The sequence below is a fragment of the Triticum urartu genome, chromosome 6A, assembly GCF_056163025.1.
Source record: "Triticum urartu cultivar PI428250 chromosome 6A, HENAU_Tu73, whole genome shotgun sequence".
Classification (NCBI taxonomy): domain Eukaryota; kingdom Viridiplantae; phylum Streptophyta; class Magnoliopsida; order Poales; family Poaceae; genus Triticum; species Triticum urartu.
The window spans coordinates 565,952,023-565,972,314 of record NC_141878.1 but is presented as its reverse complement, the minus strand read 5'-3'; the positions used below and the strand labels follow the sequence as shown (position 1 = coordinate 565,972,314).

At 45.0% G+C, this 20,292-nt stretch overlaps 3 protein-coding genes across 3 annotated transcripts; 1 reads left to right on the top strand and 2 right to left on the bottom strand.

Annotated features, from left to right (window-relative positions):
* Positions 1–779: 779 nt before the first annotated feature.
* On the bottom strand, positions 780–8,986 carry LOC125516953 (uncharacterized). Its single transcript, XM_048682207.2, has 4 exons — positions 8,545–8,986; positions 8,209–8,382; positions 1,543–1,604; positions 780–1,451 (listed from the first exon to the last, which is right to left on the bottom strand). The coding sequence occupies exons 1-4, from the start codon at positions 8,984–8,986 to the stop codon at positions 780–782; spliced, it is 1,350 nt and encodes a 449-aa protein (XP_048538164.2).
* Positions 8,987–12,120: 3,134 nt separating this feature from the next.
* Positions 12,121–13,398, bottom strand: LOC125516952 (uncharacterized). The gene is made up of 3 exons (XM_048682206.2): positions 13,296–13,398; positions 12,951–13,186; positions 12,121–12,795 (listed from the first exon to the last, which is right to left on the bottom strand). Exons 1-3 carry the CDS (start codon positions 13,396–13,398, stop codon positions 12,121–12,123), a joined length of 1,014 nt encoding a protein of 337 aa, XP_048538163.2.
* A 448-nt stretch (positions 13,399–13,846) lies between these two features.
* LOC125516951 (putative protein phosphatase 2C 7) lies at positions 13,847–19,814 on the top strand. Its single transcript, XM_087530804.1, has 8 exons — positions 13,847–14,148; positions 15,644–15,771; positions 15,846–15,944; positions 16,032–16,190; positions 16,782–16,883; positions 16,985–17,061; positions 17,208–17,282; positions 19,683–19,814. The coding sequence occupies exons 1-8, from the start codon at positions 13,847–13,849 to the stop codon at positions 19,812–19,814; spliced, it is 1,074 nt and encodes a 357-aa protein (XP_087386930.1).
* The last annotated feature ends 478 nt before the right edge of the window (positions 19,815–20,292 follow it).

Genomic DNA, 20,292 nt, shown 5'->3' with positions numbered 1-20,292 from the left:
AGTACCCGCGGACGCGTCTGCCTCTGCGGGCGTTTGAGGGGCCGGATTTGCCATGTCCAGCTATAGATGCTCTAAGCGTTATACAAATGCCCGCGCGTTGCAACGAAAGACATTATTATATTCGTCCCATGCCTCCTTATTTCCGTCCATCCTCGTCTCCTCGTCCTAGTTGGCATCAACTTCTCCACACGACTTCTCTATCTTGGCCCTTGAGACCTACGCCCTATTGTCCTCCTCCTCACTCACGGAACTCATCCAGTAGACCCCGGACAATGAGTTTCTTCACATTCATCAATGCAGTCTTATTGGAATGTGATGTTCCGTTGTGTAAACTGCCCGTTCAGACAGAATAGAAGGGTATATAGCTGTCATGGTCATTGCACACACAAGATGGTGTGGGTATAATATAGTAAAAAAAGAATAGAAGAGCCATGCAAGTTTCTTGTTGTTTTGATTTGTGAACGTTCATGACTACTTAATTACCACTTACATACACAGCATGCGCGCGTCCTCTTTTAATTATGTGAAAATATATTCAATGATGAATCTAATATTGGTGTTGATTTACTATTGTAGATGCTAATATATTTTCAATAATAAACTTGATCAAAATTTACAAAGTTTGAGTTAAGGTAAAACTAATATACAGAGTAAACAAAAAAGGAGGGAGTACATAAATTATATCAAACTCCAATAAACTACATGGAAATCAGTTGGTGTTCTCTTAATTTTGCCACTCCTTTTTGCCTTCCCCACTATTGATCTTCCACCCGCAAGCTTCAAATAACCTTCGCGCCGCTCCATCCCTCTGCCATGATGTCCCGCTTGTCCGTAGGGACAAGAGACCAAGCAACAGTAACCACTACCTCAGCGCCATCTAGGTCACATTTCTCATGGCTTATGTTGCAAAGTTTGGGCAGGAAACTGACATGACCTCGTGTAGCGGTATCATCAGATTTGGAGTAGGCTTGCATCTCAACATCCAACATTCCTCTAATTCCTACCGAAACAACCCGCCTCGAAAGATGCACATAACCATGGAAACCTTTCAGTTCCGCTCCATCTTTTGAATCATGCAGCACAATTTGGCTGGACGAGGGATCAATAGCACGGACAACTCCCCTATCCGTGGGCACAAATTCTCCTGACAGCGAGTAGCAAGCAACTCGTCCGCCATATTCAAAGGGCCATGACCCTTTCACAACCTGGACACTCACAATACTGGCCTGGACCGATCGAGTAACTCGCTGCAGGCATAACTCCAGCGAGCAGAAACAGTTCTTAATAGTTACACCAGGACCATATCCTCCTCCCGCGTAACTGCATACATGTCTGATCAGTGCTTCATCTTCAGACTGGGTTGTACCTTTCACTTTTAATTGGATTTCGAAGTCGAGCATGTCCTCAAACACAATTGCACGGGACGGGCCAATCAAGTGCAAAAAAGGATCCTGCAAGCATCATCAGTTTAACACTATTAATCGACGCCATGCATGCACAAGATCTTTGAAATAAAATAAAAAGATAGTAGCATATACGCACATCTTGTTTCAGTTCTTGGGCATGGCTCCTATCGCAAGAGAAGATAAGATTGCGGTTGTTTTTTTTTCAAAAAAGGGGTTTACTCCATCCTCTGCATCAGAAAAATGCATATGGCTCATATTATTAAAAATAGAATCCAGTAACAAAGTCTCCAAGTATCGATGTGCGACAAAAAAGCAAAAGCTCGAAAGAGCTGAAATCCTAAGCCACAACCGGCTGGCAAACACAATAGGAGCACTACATGCCTATCCTATTACATGACCGCCATCCAAACCGGTTGAAAATATCCCGCGCTACCATCTCCCATCGGGTAGACGCAGTAACCAAACGCTCCCTGGCCTCCGTCGGAGTGAGTAGCGACCACATACGGATGAATGCCGTGGCCCTGAAGATCACCTGCAAAAAGTGAATGTTTGTTGATCTGTTAAATACTAAATCATTTCTGCAGTTCCATACTGCCCAAAGTAAAGCACAAACGCCAACACGAATGTGTCTTGCAGTATCGGAATCAACCCCATCAAGCCATGGTCCAAATAACATGTTGATAGAGGTGGACTGATTAATATTAAACGCAATATGAATTGACCGCCACAAAATCTTAGCCAACGGACAATCGAGAAAGAGGTGTTTGATGTTTTCATTATTATTGCAAAAGCTACACCTAGATGAGCCCATCCAGTTGCGTTTTGCCAGGTTATCCTTAGTCAAAATGACCTGTTTATGCACAAACCACATAAACACTTTGATGCGTAAGGGAACCTTTACTTTCCAAACGTGAATCGAGGAAGGGACAACGCTAGGGTTAATGACATCCAGATACATAGACTTAACCGAGAACGCACCGGTCTTAGTAAGTTTCCAACGCAATTGATCTGGTTGCTGGTTCAGCCGAACCTCCATTAAACGTCTAACAAGGTGGAGCCAAGCCTCCCAACGATTTCCGACTAGCGTCCTCCGAAAACTAATATTGAGGGGAGTGGATTGTAGAACAGATGCAACGTAGGCTTCTCTACGTCGCACAATATTGTACAAAGTAGGATATTGAAGTGCAAGGGGAGTCTCCCCAAGCCACGTATCCTCCCAAAATCTCGCAGTGGCTCCATTCCCAACAATAAATTTTGACTTGTTGAAAAAAAGTTGTTTGACTCTCATCAAACCCTTCCAAAAGGGTGAGTCGGAAGGCCTCACATTTACCTGGGCCAGGGTTTTAGCATAAAGATACTTATTACGCAAAATCTGAACCCAAGTAGCTTCCGTCTCAGACGAAAGTTTAAAAAGCCATTTGCTAAGGAGACATATGTTTTTAACTTCCAAATTTTCAATGCCTAGACCCCCTTGGTCCTTCGGCCTACATATTATATCCCACTTAGCAAGTCTATACTTTCGTTTGAGGTCGTCATTCTGCCAAAAGAACCGAGATCGGTAGAAATCTAACCTTTTCCTGACTCCCACCGGAACCTGGAAAAAGGATAAGAGAAACATAGGCATACTGGTAAGGACCGAATTAATCAGAATCAATCGTCCTCCGTATGACATGAGCTTTCCTTTCCAACAGCTCAGTTTCTTTTCAAAGCGATCCTCGATGCATTTCCACTCACTGTTAGTCAGCTTACGATGATGAATGGGTATACCTAAGTACGTAAACGGTAAGGAACCCAATTCACATCCGAACAATTGTTTATACGTGTCCTGGCCCTCCTTTGCTCTTCCAAAGCAAAACAATTCGCTCTTGTGAAAGTTAATTTTGAGGCCAGATAGTTGTTCAAATAAGCATAATAGCAGCTTCATGTTTCTTGCTTTCGCCAAGTCGTGCTCCATAAAGATGATTGTATCATCAGCATACTGAAGAATGGAAATCCCTCCGTCAACTAGATGTGGGACCAGGCCACCTACCTGCCCTGCATCCTTGGCCCGACCTATTAAGATAGTGAGCATATCAGCCACTATATTAAACAGGATCGGTGACATCGGGTCTCCTTGCCTTAGCCCCTTGTGTGTTCGGAAATAGTGACCTATGTCGTTATTCACTTTAATCCCTACACTCCCTTTTTGTGTAAAGGAATCAATCTGGTTTCTCCAGGCCGGATCAAAACCTTTCATACGCAAAGCTTGTTGAAGGAAAGGCCATTTAACTTTATCATATGCTTTTTCAAAATCCACTTTAAAAACTACGCCATCAAGTTTTTTTGAGTGGAGTTCATGGAGCGTTTCATGCAAGACAACAACCCCTTCAAGGATGTTTCGATCAGGCATGAAAGCAGTCTGGGACGGATGAACCACAGAGTGCGCAATCTGCGTAAGTCTGTTCGTCCCGACCTTGGTGAAGATTTTGAAACTCACATTAAGCAGACATATGGGTCTGAACTGCTCAATGCAAACCGCGTCTGTCTTCTTAGGAAGAAGAGTTATCGTTCCAAAATTCAGCTTAAACAACTGAAGCCATCCCTCAAAAAACTCGTGGAACATGGGCAACAAATCACCCTTAATAAAGTGCCAGCACTTTTTGTAGAACTCCGCTGGAAACCCATCCGGTCCTGGAGCCTTATTATTCTCCATCTGTGCAATGGCTTCAAACACCTCTTTCTCAGAGAAAGGAGCAGTCAGGAGCTCATTCTCGGCAGTCTCAAGTTGAGGAACATCCTGAACCCTAGACTCATCTAAAGACACAAAATTCTCTTCCGGAGGACCAAACAACTGCTTATAATAATTGGTAATATAGACTTTCAGATTGTCTTGACCAACTATCGTCCCTTCATCTTGTTCTAACTGAAAAATTCTCTTTTTACGATGCTTCCCATTAGCAATCATATGAAAGAATTGAGTATTGTCCTCTCCTTGTACTATCTTGCGAACCTTAGCTCGCAACGCCCACTTCAATTCCTCCTCGCGAAGAAGCTGTTTAAGACGCATCTCCGCCTCTATCTTTGTTTCCAACTCACTGGAATCTAAGATAGAAGTTTCAGCTTTAACTTCAAGGTTTTGAATAAGTAGAAGAAGTCTCTCCTTCTCCGCCTTATAAATACCATGCGTATGCTTAGCCCATCCTCGAAGGAACCTTCGGAGATGACGAATCTTACATTGCCATCGCTCGATAGGCGTCCTTCCTCCTGAGTCTTTAGCCCACTCCCGAGCTAACAACTCAATGAAACATTCTCTTTCAAACCAGGCAAGTTCAAACGAGAAAATGTTCTTGTTTCCCACAAACGTTTGAACCCCTGAATCGACTAGTAACGGTGTATGGTCAGAGACACCCCTTGTCAATGCCTGCACGGTTACCAGAGGAAACTTCTGTTCCCACTCGACACTTGCTAAGACACGGTCAAGTTTCTCAAACGTCGGGACCGGTAACGAATTAGCCCAAGTGAATTTCCTACCCGAAAGCTCTATCTCTCTGAGATCCAAACTTTCGATAATAGTGCTGAACATAAACGACCATCGGCCGTCAAAATTGTCATTATTCTTCTCCTCCTTCCTACGAATAATGTTGAAATCCCCCCCCCCCACTAAGAGGGGTAGCTGTTCGTTACCACAAATACGAACCAGATCCGCCAAAAAGTCTGGCTTGAGCTCTGGTTGCGCAGCTCCGTACACCACCACCAAAGCCCAATCAAACCCATCTGCCTTAGTTCGAACTCGGAACTTGACGGCAAAATCCCCCAAAACTACACTCCGGACTTCCAACGTTTCGCACTTAACCGCAAGTAAAACCCCACCGGATCTTCCTCGAGGGGGGAGGCAATGCCAATCAAACTCTACCCCCCTGGACAAAGTGGCAAGAAATTGAGAAGTGAAGTTGCTTCTTCCAGTCTCAGACAAAGCAATAAAATCTAAACGATGCTCAAGAGAAGCCTCCGCTAGAAATCTTCTTTTAGCCAAGTCTCTAAGACCTCTGCTATTCCAGAAAATGCCTCTCATAACTCATCATGAAATTTTTTTGCAGTGCGGATCCTAGCACTCCTACGTGCAGCCGAGACTGGATAAACCTTCCGTTTCCACGTCCGCTTTGGCTTAATGTGACCATCAGCCTGGTCAGCACAGGTAATCTCTGCTCCTCGGGCTCATCTACATAGAGAGGCACCTCAGGAATGGTATCTTCCTCCGTCTCGGGTAGTGCAGGGTCAAGATCGGCACACAGGCCATCAAGAACCCTAACCCCCAGTGCATCTATCTCCGAGTCGTTCATAGGTTTAACAGCAGCAATGTGACGGATCATATCTACCGCACGATCAGCTTCCAAATCAAGAATGTCATTAACCGACCTAGAGACCTCTAACTCATTGTTACCAAGTGAAACTCCTATTTGATTTGCATTATGAATAATTTCAGCATCAGTAAAATGCAAAATGAAATTGGACTGATTAACCAACATACCAGTGGAGGATTCGACGTCGCGCAGCTTGGCAGCTCTCAAAGCAGACCTCAGCTGCATATCATCAACGTCCGGCTGCTCCTGCAGCCTCCCGCTGACCCGCCTCCCCTGAGAAACTGGGTCCGGGATACCGCCAAAGGCGATGACCTCCTCGCGTGAAGCTCTGCTAGAGGAAAGGCCTCCTGCCCATCCCCCAGTAGCGGCACCCCGGGCCTTAGCCACCGGGGCAGGAGAACAACACGGCGACGACACCCGCGTCCTGTCCACGGGCGATCTGCCGACAGCAGGAGCGGGGGAGACCTGCGCACGGCGCTCCGGAGAGGGAGCCGGGGAGATGGACACACCACCTGACCCGACCACCGCAGCGGGGAAAAGAGGGCCGGCGGCCACCTGCACGGCCACCCCTCCTCCCGCGCGCGGCGATGTGGAGAAGAGCGCCGAGTCCTCAGGGGGCGCCGGCGTCAACGGCATCACAGGAGACCGGGCCTCCTGCCCATCACCTGTAGCCACGACCGCAAGCGCTGCACCATCCACAGAAGGCAACAGCGAAGTAGGAGATATGGGAAGGGCCGCCTGCCCCTCGGGATCTCCCACCTCAACCGCAAGCGCACAAAGAGGAGCCACGGGATCCACGGAACCCGGAGAAACACCCCGAAGGCGAGGCGGAGCAGAGAAAGGTCCCAAGGACCCAATCTGCAACGTGGACGTCGGAGCCACCCCAGAAGAACTAGCAGGCGCAATATCAGTAGACTCAGATGGACCTACCGGACCCTTGGCCCCGTTATCATCACCCAAAGCCGAATCATCCTGGTTTCCCGGGGCACCTCCTCCCTCGGTCGTGTCCATAGGGTTGTCATCCTCAAACTCGTCGAACAAATTAGGATCCTCATACAGAACGTCCAGCTGATACATAACACCATCGTACGTCCAAGGCACCACATTCGGCAAGAACTCAATATTAGCCACACTGACGAGTAAACGCGCCACTCCGTTGGCCCTAGTGAATGGCATATCCACCTGTTCAGTCTTGCCGATCAAAGACCCCAAACTCCACGTCACCAAGAAGCTATCCAAGGGATCGGATGGCGCCCCGGAGAAACGAACCCAAATCTGCCTCAAAGGCATGCCCTGTGGCTCCTTCTTCTTCCACTCATCAAACTGCAACACAAAACTAGTGCCTGTGACCCTGCTCATACCAAACTTGAGGATTCGCACCTGATCCTCTTTAGTCGGAAAATCAACTTTGTAAGACGTATCATTAAGCTTGAGTAACGACCACTGAAAGTTACCCGGAGCGAGTTCCCGCAGCTGCTGAATGATTTGCGCCTCGGTCAACGGTCCGTGAACTATTTTCACCACCCCTGGAAAAGAAGTCTCTACCGCTGGTGCCAGAGGTGCCACACTGGGAGACTCGAAGAACATCAACTCCGAGCAGCAGACCCCGTATATCTGAACAGTCGGCTTAGGCCCAAGCATAAGAGGGCACTCAGCAGCAGCATGCTTCGGTTTCCGGCACAGGTCACATAATTCCGCAGTGCACTCCGCCATAAAGTGTCCCGTGTCACCACATCGAAAACAATTAAGCTTCTTCTTCTTAGCCGCCCACTTGGACAACTTTTCAGCCTCTGATCTGTCCGTACCATGCTCAGAAGCCGAATCACCAGTCTGCATGGTTTCCGGCAATGTGACTTCAGCCACCATCTCAGCCACCTGCGGTAGAACCAAACTTTCGTCGGCCACCACCTCAGTCTCAACCGTAGCCTTCGGATTCCTAGGCGGGTAGTTACGTCTGTGCCCACCCCGACCTCCGCGGAATCGGCCCCGGAAGGGGCGGTTATTAGGAGAAACCGCCCCCTCCACGAAGTTACCGGGCGGACCCTCAAAGCCCCGGTTGGCAGTGCCGTCGTCCGTCCAAGCATAGCCACGGCCCCCGCCGGAGGACGAAGATCCCCGATGCAAACCAGCACCGTAGGCGTCGTAACCGTTATCTCCCCACTGGCCACGCGGGGGATTCCGGTTATCTCCCGGCGACGCCCCAACCCCACGGCCGAGCGGACCTTGGCCAGGGCCACCGCGGCCGGCCGCCATTTGCCTCGGCCACGGCCTCGGCTCAGCCCTAGGCAGAGGCGGCGGGTCAGCCCTAGGCTGTGGCGGCGGGGACAGGGCCCGAGCAGGTGGTGGAGGCGCCGCCCGAGGCGGCGGAGGAGCAGCACGATGCGGCGGCGGAACCGCCCGGGGCAGAGGTGCCGCACGCGCAGAAGCAGGACCCGGCGCAGCAGCGGCCGCCGCCGAAGAGACCACGGTGCCTCGGGCGGCGACCACGCCGTACACAGACAATGGCCATCGGAGGCCACCGGTTATTTCTGCAAGCTTGATGGAGAAGACCTGCAAGGTGTCCGGGGTAGACCCTCTACGGATGTGTGGCATGCGTCCAGGTGTGTAGTGTACAAAACACGTGGAACTCAGCACCGCTGCATGCAGCACACAAGCAAGTGAGGCGTGTGTTAGAAATTAAATGTTCTCTAGTAATTAACATGCATGAAGTACCACTTTATAAGTAATTAAGCAGCAAATTAAGTAAATCGATCCCTTGCTGAAGTTCCAAGGAAAAAGGGATGGGGTTAGTTGCTCACTTTGGTCTGTGAAGGAACCGCGGGTTTTACCCCATTCCGATTCCCAACCCTCAATGTACCAAGCGAACATCTCGGCCTCGTGAGCCATCTCCTCAGCGGCCTTCTCCTTGGCCTCCATGGTCAATAGTGTGCCTGATTTGCCTATGTCCATCTTGTCATGATCGGTGTCATCTTGGACGGAGTACTGTTCCAATCTGGTCATTGCATTGGTGGTGCTGGGCTCTGCAGGTTCGAGTATCAACTTGTCTGATTTGACCATGGACATCCCCTCGTTGGTATCCGAACACTTCACTGACTCTGCCCCCACCTCTGATTTGAATTCAGAGTCACTCCGCGTCACCTGCTCCTCGTGGCTACCATCCCGACCCATCGGTGCCAACGTCTCTGATTCCTTGGGCGCCTGCGTCTCCGTGCTCGTTGATCTGCCGGCTGATCCCTCCATCTAAATAGGCAGAAGACTCAAGGGACGGCGACGGCGCTGGTGAGAGGGCGTGTTTGGGGTCAGTTTGATAATTGACTCGTACGTACGTACTTATATGTGCCAGCTAGGTTCTCCTCGACCGGAACCGTAATCGGATTCGGAGTCCTGCAGGTTACACGGTTGAGATTGACTCCCGTTCCTTTTCTAAACTTGGACGGAGTACTCCATCTCCGATTTGAATCAATTTACACGGTTCGACCTCCTCCCGACGTACGATCGGTTCTCCCTTCCACGTAGCCCACCTATGACGTGGCCCAAAAAAGTAGCCCACACTTCCTCCCATGATCCAGCTAGTGTCTCATGTCTTACTCTACCTCATTATCGACCGGGCCAACACTCTGAGGGCTGGCCGGCCGTCGGACATGGGCATAGCGGAGCCGGCCGAGATCCGCTTAGATTAGGTTTTTCGTTGCATGTAATAATATGGATTTGGTGATTTCGAAATCGTGTCTGTGGTTGTGGAATCAAATTTTTGTTTGTTGTCCGGTCATTGTTCGCGTGTGTTTCGGGGTCGGAATTAGGCAATTGCGGTTGTAGATGCTCTAGTAAACCCTGCACTTAGACTAAATGCTAGCAAAATGGATTTCCAGTAAGGGGCGTTGTTTATTGACTTACAGAACATCAAGTGAATAAAAACATAATGTTTAGATACCCTACCTTTAACTTCAAAAAAAAGATACCCTACCGTTGTGTGATTAGGATGGACACAACCAATACCAACGGAAACACATATATGGTTAGGCGTACAAAGAGCAAAGTCATACAAAATCAAAGTTTTCCTGGGCAAACGACAAAAATCCCAAAATGATAAAAACGACGATTGATGAAACAATACAACAAGAATCATTGGCACCAGCCATATCATGACAACACAAAATACTACGAGAATATTCTTCAAAAGAACCACCTCAAGGAAGGGAACGGCGCGCTCGTCGGATGCAACCACCGAAGGCTAGATCGATGGTTTTCACCTTGAGGATCAAGTCCGAAAACTCCAAGCAAAACCTCCAACAAGGTAATGAGGGAAAACATTTCCATCACCAAGTATAAATAATTAGGGCCGGACCTAGCACTACTAAGAAAAATAAACATCGCCTATAGAGTGTTTAGCCCGAAGCTCGTGACAGGGTACTAGAGAAGCATCATTGGATCAAAGTCGATTATGTGTTGTTGCTTTCACTTTCCATGACCCTATCACCTACATATGAGTGTGGGAATGACATCAGACACCATGGAAGTGGTGATCAAATGCTACCAAGCTACTAGCGGCGGCAATGATCGTTCGGTGGTCCATGAACCTCAATGAAATTTTAATTATGTTTGAGGTGTTTTGTACTTCAGGTGAATCTTTATAATAGATCTAATCTTTTCGAAAAAGGAAATGCCACCAAGCTAGGGAACTTACTTTTACTCTAAATCACTTGTAGAATTTCACAACAGTGTGGATATATGTTGCCAAAGTACGGTAGTTGTGGACAACCGAAAGAAGCTTACATGGTACTATTATTTCTAAAAGGCAAAGGACCTGTATGTACATCGTTTCACACGTCCTTCCCAGCACACCACACCGATTGACATGATTTTAATCGCAAAACAAAATCATATAAATGATAAATGATCTCATCACACCGTGCCAATAGATCTGTTTTTAGTTGCACACCAACGAATCATTTTTTTCTCGGGTTCAATAGTAGGGGGTAAGGAGGTAACTGTACCCCCCCCCCCCCCTCCACCCACCTGTGCCGCCGCAAGTTCCCTACCTTCCATGGACCACTATGTTGGTAGAAGGGTGCTAAAACCCTAGATTTGTGAGTTCGGTTCGCGCCCAGTAGGGGTTTTGAGTTTTTTTTATACCAATTAAGTTGGTGCAGCAGCAACGATGAGAATAATAGTTTCTCGGCTTTTCCCATGCCTATGATCTTCCTCAGTGGGTTGTGGACGAGTTTGGGACGATATCGATCATCGGCCATTTGGTCTTGCGTGATTAGCATCCGTCCATGGCGGGGATGTCATGCGATGGGGATGGCATCGCGAGGTGTTTTTCTTCCCCAGGTCCTTCTCCATTCGATGAAGCTCAACTTCATATGTTTTCATTAGGAAACTTGTGAGGTTTGTGTCCCCTTCCTCCCTCTAGCCTGAATTGGGATTTTCATCTGGCCCTCCCCTGTGGTATCTTTGCTCAGAAGATGAACTTTTCATATCCTGGTCACGACATCTTCTAGTCTATGTCGATGACTTCATATCCGCTGCTTCTACCAGTTATAGGTTTCATCAACGTTGCTCCGATAAGATGAAGACCCGTAGGCAGAACAAGCTCCGCTTATAGCTCGCTGCAGGTGGATGGAAAAGTAAGACGACACTGATTTCTTCAAGATTTTTCTACAATTCATACTCTTGGAAGGAAGGTCTTGTAGGGCCTGACTTATTTAATGTATGAACTTGGGCCTTTTCCCTAATAAAATAAAATAAAATGATAAATCGTCGGGAGCTAAAAATGGTTGCACCGATAGAAAAAGACTGATTGGAAGGAACACAAATCTCTGTGTGATATTTAGGATGTGTGATGAATGTTCTAGCATGCATGAACTATACTACTAGATAACCAAGCCCTTCCCTTTTGCTTTATACAACGGCGATCTGACATAACATGAACACTTCTGGTTAAACAAGATTGATTGATTGATCTGTTAGTGCAACACATGGTTGTATCACAGTTCACACACCCTATTTACAGTAGAGGTTGAGTGGCACAAAATCTGTGCAAATTGTCGTGGATAATTTCGTGGTATAAATGACTAGGAAGCTTATGCCCAAATGTATTCTGCTGTAAAAGTTTTGCCCATACTTTTGTGATAAGGGTTCACCCACGCCTCTTATCTAGTGAATGATGAATCGTTCATGAAACCAAGTATTCTACCAGAATTAAATTCAACAAGAGGACCAATGCACAACTAATTGACAATGATGATGTTGATTAATGAAAACTGAAGCACTACACACAGTATAACTTAAAGTACAAATAGCTGGACAAATTACATGGAAATCAGAGTAAGGGTTTGGTTGGTGTTCCACAGCCAAATATCATATCTTAGTATTCAAACAATGCTTCGTTCTGCCACAATTTCCCTCTTGCTCGTAGCCACGAGGGACCAAGCAACAGTAACCAATACCTGAGCATCACCAAGGGCAAATTTATCCTGGCTTATGCCGCAATAGTTGGGCCTGAAACGAATATGACCATGTGCCGCTATGTCGCCAGATTTGGAGTAGGTTTGTATGACAATGTCCAACACTCCTTCAATTTCTACAGAAACAACTTGCCTCGATAGATATAGGTAACCATCAAAACACTCCGGCATTGCTTCAATTTTTGAATCAAGCAATACAATTTGGTTAGACGAGGGATTAATGATATGAGTGAATCCACTATCATTGAACATAAGTTCCCCAGATAGTGGGGAGCAAGCAACTCGGCCACCATATTTGAAAGGCCATGACCCATGTTTGACGACCTGGACAAGCATGATAGTGGCCTGGACGGTTCGTTTGACAGTCTGCAAGCATAACTCTAGCGTGCAAAAAGAGTTCTCAACGGAAAGTGTAGATGCACCAGGGCCATATGCACCGCCATAGTTGGACACATAATTTATCAATGCTTTATCTTGAGACGCTTTTGTGCCTCCACCTTTTACTTTTAGTTGGATTTCAATGTCAACCAAGTCAGTAAACACAATGGCACGTGACGGGCCAATCAAGGGAAAAAAAGGATCCTGCAAGCATCATCGATCAATCACGCCATTAATAAGCAAGATATATAGGTACCCCCAAGAAAGGAAATAATAACAGAGAGGTTGACACAAGAGAAGCCTGTGCAATAATCAAGATCTCGAAAGAAAAGAGAAATGAGGATTGTAGCAATGCTTACATCTTGTGTGAGTTCCAGGGCCTCGCTCCTGCCACGGGAGAAGAGAATGTTGCGGTTGTGATCCGCGACGTCGCGGACGGCAACCATGCCGTAAACGAACAATGGCCACTGGAGGCCACCGGCTACTTTTACGAGCTTGATGGAGAGGACCTGCAAGGTCGCCGGGTTGGACCCGGCTCCCTGGGATGATATGTGTCCGGGCGTGTAGTGTGTAAACTGCATGGAGCTTAGCGCCGCTGCAAGCAAGTGAAGCGCATGTCAGAAAATAAAGATGTTCTAGCATGCATGGATGAATAGTTAGTGCTAGTTAAACGAGATTGATTGATTGACTCGTTGGTAACTCACTCGAGTCCGTGAAGAAACCGCAGGTTTCGCCCCATGCAGATTCCCAGACACGAACGTGCGAAGCGAATTTCTTCGCCTCATACGCAACTCTCCTCGTCGGCATCGTCCGGGCCCATCGGCGCCGGCGTCTCCGCGGTCGCTGGTTTGCACGCTGAGCCCTCCATCTCAATCTACCGGCCGGCGATCGATGGCGAGAGGGTGTGCGTGTTCTGTTCAGGTTGACTTGTTTACTTGTAGGCGAGTGGGTCTCCACGATCGCAATATGTATCGGATTCGGATAGGCCAAGCCCATCCGCTCGTCCAAGCGCGATCGAGGGGGGGAACAAAGAGCCAAGGACTCGATTTATTCCTTTACTAAAAAAAAGGACTCGATTTCTTCCCAAAACCCCTACAAAAAGATTTTCTTCCAAAAAGCCAGGAAATCACACCCGGACTCTCTCCTCCGTTTTCCATCGGTTCAACTCGCCCCCCTACAACTTACCCACGCTCGCCGGCCACCGCCCAAGTCCAGACCGGAGAAGCTTGATTGTTGGCTGTTTGAAGATATTTAGATGGTGCCCGACGGAGGCGTGAAGGACCAGGAGGCCTCCACCTCGAGCTCGCCGTCTCCACCGGCTGCCGCGATAACGATGGCTGCGCGGCCGCCTAGGCCAGTGAGGTTTAAGAAGATCGCCAGGTGGCACCCGCTGAAGTACCACCGGTTCCGCGTGTGGGCCACCAAGACGATGGTCGACGCATCATCGTCCGCTTGGGCGGCAAGGGGAGCCGGGGATGTGACCACGGCGGTGGCGACGGCGCCCAAGGAGAGTGAGCAGGAGGACGGGAAGGAGCACATATGCGGCGGCTGGAAGAGGTAACCTCATGCTCTCTCGGATGACCCTAGCTACAACTCTCTAGGTCTTTGCATGCTAGAATCTGTACTTCTAGTTCTAGGCTAAGTTAACAATGGCATTGTTTCCCTGGGGTGTAGATGAAACAACCTAAGCACTTTCGTACCACAAAAGTAAGATGGTCACTGGGAAAGATTACGTAGCTTGGTTCCTTGTCACTCCTCAGTCCTCACTTGTTGTCGCTCTTTGCCGCAACTTGTAAGAGCATCTCCAACAGACGCGCGGTAGCGCGACGCGCTAATAAAAAAGTTTTGCAGCGCCGAAATAGCGTTTTTGCACGCGGGAGGTTTTCCAGACGCACAAAAGCAATGTTTTAAATAGCGGGCTATGCCAAATAGCAGCGGACCTCAAAATCAGCTAGAGCGGAGCTATAGCGGACTATAGCAGGCTATAGCGGGAAATTTATACATGAGTCCATTTAGCGGCACCCTGCTGAAAAGGCTATAGCGGGCTATTTAAAACTATGACAAAAACACGATGCCCAATGCGGCGGCCCCACCTGCAGCAGCCCCCGCGCACAATCCGGTGCCTCAAATTTGCAGCCCCGCAGCCCGCGCGCACACCCGTGCGCTGAAGTTTTTTTAGCGCGCTCTACTTTACAACGCCTGCTGGAGCGCTTTTTTTCCCTCCGGCGCACAAAAACGCTGGTTTTTAGCGCGTGAGGTAGTTTTGGGGTGCCTGTTCAAGATGCTCTAATGTAGCGATTGTTAGGTGTATATATGTAGATGCATTGTATGCTGAGTTGCTGACATGGTTATAGAGAAATCCCTCGTGTCAAGAACATGCTTCAACGGTGGTCCGTAGACACAATCACTGTTGGCACACCATAGTAAATTACCATGTGGGCCGTGCGACCACTATGACGTTATCAGAAGAAAAGGTTAGAAATACTTAAAACTGGATTATATAAACTTTTTCAAAGGTTGCCTATTGAATTAGTCATGCCTCTGAGTCATCGATTGATGTTCCCCAAATTATCTAACTTGGTGAGAAATGCAGAAACATCTCATGTAATATGTTGTAATTAGTACTATGTTTTACCATGGATAAGAGTGTGATGTTAATTGGGATGTGATCAATAGTGTGGGCATCAATTGCTTGTGTCTTTATTTCTCTCTCCCTCTCTCTCACTGAGCCTTTTTGTGTGAAAAAACTGCTATAAACCATTTTAATAAACGAACATACAATGCATAGTTTTTGTTGTTAGTTTACTCAGAGTGTGATCTGTACAATTGTACCTACACTGGTATTTTCTTTTAAGCGGTGCTTGGTGATGTGTGTTACTGTGACACTATCAAGCACCTATAAGGTTATAAAACCACCACTTGGAGATGCTCTTGCCAGCAATTACCAAACCATATGAGCTGTTTAACCTTGATAGTGCATGTGGCAACTGTAAGCCTATTCTTCATCTATAATATTCCTTAATTCTTCCCTTGCGAGCATCTGTGGTTGCAGTGAGGATGGAAGCTTGCATTGCGGATATTCTAGCTTCAGAGGGAGAAGAGCAAGTATGGAAGACTTCTACGACATGAAATCATCTAAAATAGATGCTAAACATATAAACCTCTTTGGAGTATTTGATGGTGAGAAATTCACTGTTCGAGCACTTCATTCTGTCTCGTTTATTGTTCAGACTAAAATTCTTTTGTCATCACAGGACATGGTGGTTCATGTGCCGCTGAGTATCTCAAGGAGCACTTATTTGAAAATCTCTTGAAACATCCAGCTTTCATTAGTGATACAAAAACAGCAATAAGTATGATGTCTACTCATGAGTGTTATTTCAAAATCATTCAATGCATCTAGTAGGTAATCAGCCATACTAACTAATGGTAATTCTCAGGTGAGAGCTATACGAAGACTGACTCAGATTTCTTGGATGCTGAAACCAATATTCATAGAGAGGACGGGTCAACTGCATCAACCGCAATTTTGATTGGCAACCATCTTTATGTGGCAGATGTTGGCGATTCACGGGCTGTAATATCGAAGGCGGGCAAAGGTGTGATTTTTTTTCCGAAACTTTTATCCCAATTAGTGTTAACCATGCATTATATGTTATTGTAATAAATGTTTGCATACATTACTTATTATCATGATCCTGGTGTGTTATTCAAATTTGCGATGAATCTCGTCGAGATGGTGTGTCATGGAGCAATTTATATGTTATTAGAGTTAGTATTTATTTTGTATCATGTCAGTAATGCACGCTAGTTAATTTTACATTCACTTTTCTCTGTCAAATGGAGTACTGGACGTATCTTTTTTTAGGTATGTACAAGGGTGTAAACTGGTAGTGTATTTGAGAAAATGCATATACATATAAAACAGCACCTGAAAATGCCTATATGGAAAACACCAAGACCGAATCGGAATTGTGTTGGCTAACATTTTATCACTGTTAGTATTTCATTGGATAATGCATCTATGACCTTGTTGCCTAAATTTCGTGGTTGGCTTGCAAATTACATTTGTGCAAGAAAGCAAGATTATATTGCACGAGCAGCTTATCTACCAGTATCTGTTGATATAGGAATACACATAAGGATCATATAACATATTGGTAAATCAGTTCGGTCTGTCTTCTTTGCAGCTATTGCGCTCTCGGATGATCACAAACCAGACAGAAGTGATGAGCAGGAACGGATTGAGAATGCTGGAGGAGTTGTTACATTTAGTGGTAATCCTAACACTGGTTATGTGGTGATTTACTGTGTTGAAAACCAAGCACGTGTTTGTTGAAAGATCTATTATCTGATAATGCCAAATGTTTGGTTTGCAGGAACATGAGGGTAGGTGGTGTACTTGCAATGTCTCGGTCATTTGGAGATCGTTTGTTGAAGCGGTTTGTTGTTGCAGAGCCTGAGATTCAGGTGATCAAGCAATACACATTAACATGCTATTATGTATACCGACTGCAAACAGACCATTACACAATAATGCCCTAGGTCCTGATAGATTTCATGAATGCGCTTGGCCATAGGGCAATTTACTCAAGCATTTGCAAATTATTTGTCAGGAACAAGAAATAGATGATGAATTGGAGTATCTGATTTTGGCTAGTGATGGCCTGTGGGACGTGGTGTCAAATGAGGTTAGTATGTCGAGTAATACCAAATTCCATACACGGTTACGTACACATTTTACCTTCCCGTTTTTGCACTATGGCTGGCAATAGTAAAATCTCTAGTGCACTTTCTTGGGGAACTATATTGCCCTCCGTTCAAAAAAAAATGAAGTTCTAGATTTGTCCACTCTGTAGAAAAAGATGTCAATATCTAGAGAGCTAATATCACCAAGAGTCATAGAACTTGCGTTGGATGTTCAGTTTGGTGTTAGAACTTTGGAAATACGGATTTGTGGTCATCTAACTTGACTCAAGCATGCAAATACGGTCACAACACGCGTATGTGGACGGATTTTGTGTGTACGACCCCAGCTGTCAGTGAGTGCGTGATGTATTTTTGCCCAAAACACCCTTGTATTATTATTTTTGCGAAAAAAGTCAAATGTTGCGATGACTTTTTGCACGAAACAGCGTCACATTTTTTTTTGTGGAGTGCTCATAAATGAGCAAATTAACAAAAAAAGGGGGGACACTAGGTCTCCAACACCCGCGTCCAACAATCAACAAACGAGCCCCGCTACAGCCACTACACGAGTCCAGTTCTACTGTCTAAAATGGATAACTATATCTATTGAACCAAGCCTATTGTGGAGCTTAAACGGCTGCACATACTCCAGCCTCTAACTTGCACACGCTATTTTCTTAAAGAAACTGTAAACCATAGGAAATAAGTTATGCCCAAATATTTGTGTGTTACAAATATACATACAAACAATGATTAGTAAATAAAAAATTAAATATAAACATGTGTATTGTATAAAAAATGTTTAGTTAATACGGACATTTAAAATGTTTATTGAATAATTATGTTTAATGTACAAAAAAATAGAATGTGAAGTTAATATGGATTTTTTTACTCATGACACCATTGAATATCCATATCAACAGTTTAATTTTTTTAATTAATATGTTTAATGTATCCTAAAAAATTATGTAATTTCAATATTGGACAAGATTGAATATCCATATCAGCAGTTCAAATTTTAAGTTTTGGAATATTTTAATTATACAAACACTGGACTACAAAAATGTGCGTACAATTATTGAAATATTCGTGTAATTAAATTAATATGTTTGAATTGTAATTTTACAAATATTTGTATTATTTGAAATTATACAAACATTTTTAAAATTCATAAATGTTTTTAAGTATATATAAATTTTAAAATAATAATACATGAACAAATTAAAAGTAGGTTATTTCAGTGGTGTTTACAATATTTATAATACATGAATATTTAAATGTTATTTTTATTACTAAGATCATAATTGTATATGGTAAGTCAAGAACAATATTTAAATGTTTTATTTACTTATAATCGTCTGTATGTATATTTTTAACACACAAATATATGAGCATAACCTGCGTTTTACAATTATCTTAAAGAAAATAGCGAGTGCAAAAAAGGTTGCAGTACCTGCTGCCTGTTTAAGGTCCACCAACCGCTTGGTTCAATAGATTTTGTTATCCTTTATAGAGAGTACAACGTGAATGGTGTAGTAGTTATAACGACTCGTTTAATAATTTTTGGTTGCGTGTTCGAAACCTGGCTTCCACGTTTTTGTGTTAATTTGCTCTTTTATGAGCAGTACAGTGGTCTGTCTTTTGCACAAATAAAGAAAGTTGACAGGGTTTCATGCAAAAATCCATTGCAGTGTTTGGCTTTTCTCAAAAAAAAAGTAATACAAGGGTGTTCTCTGGAAAAAATGCATCGCTCACTCAGCTGCAGATGGGTCCATACATACTAATGCGTCTGTATACATGTGTTGCGACTGTATCTGAACGTTTGGTCAAGTTAGATAACCACAAATCCGTATTTTCAAAGTTCTAGCACTAAACTGAACACCCAGCGCAAGTTATGTGACTCTTGGTGATATTACCTCATATCTAGAACACCAAATTAGTTTCATTAGAATTTTTAGAAAATAAACATACATGCCATGTATATTTAATATTGTATATCTTACCATAATTTTCTATAAACCTGGTCAACTTAAGGAAGATTGACTTAGAACGAATGTAGAACTTCAAATATTTTGGAACAAAGTGAGTAGTATGAGTTACAACAAATAGGGACATGTATATGTCATACTTGCGGATGTGATGTATTGAACTTGACATGTCTAGTGTGAACCATTGTCAGAACGCAGTTACGCAAACCAATTTGGTTTGAGCCTTATTCGATCAAAATTAATATACATGTCATTTTACGATCTACAATTTGTTTACTTGTGCAAAGTTACTATCTCTTATTCTCTTCATTTGACAAGAAATGATTTTCTTTCCCACAACTCATTTGATCTTGCACTTAAATCCATTGTCGGTTGCCAAATTTGTGCTCATATATAGTAAGTGTGGTTTTGCAGCACGTCGTTGCATTTGTGAAGGACGAGATGGGCCCTGAAGCTGCAGCCCGGAAGTTGACAGAGATCGCTTTTGCACGTGGGAGCACCGACAATATAACATGCATAGTTGTAGAATTTCGCCATGCCAACTAGTGATCAAGGTTGATTTCCTTGTTTTTTTTTGGGAAACACTTCCCTTCAACCGACAGATTTGATCGCTTGCGTCTGCCGCCTCCGTCTATTGGCACGTGTCTCCACGGACCCCATATACCACTTGATCTCTTTCTAGAATTATCTTGTCCACCCCCGCCCCTTCATGTCGTCTTTCTCTCTGTTAGTGCGGGTGATATTGGCCGCATGCCGCACCAACTGTTTTTCCCATGAGCGCAGTGCGAGTCTTCCAAGATAAAAATAGACTTAGTCATATGTGTTTATTTTATATCTTGTGATGTTTCAGCCGTAATTGTCTTTGTTATGTACTTTGTTTAATAATTAAAAATGGCTGTCTGCATCATAATAATGCAGAAGCCGGGGGGTTAACCTTCTTTTCGAAACAATATGAAAAAAATGTCAACGGTGATCATGCCAAAAGGTAAAGAAGAGGCGGCTATATATATGGGTGAAGGCGGGA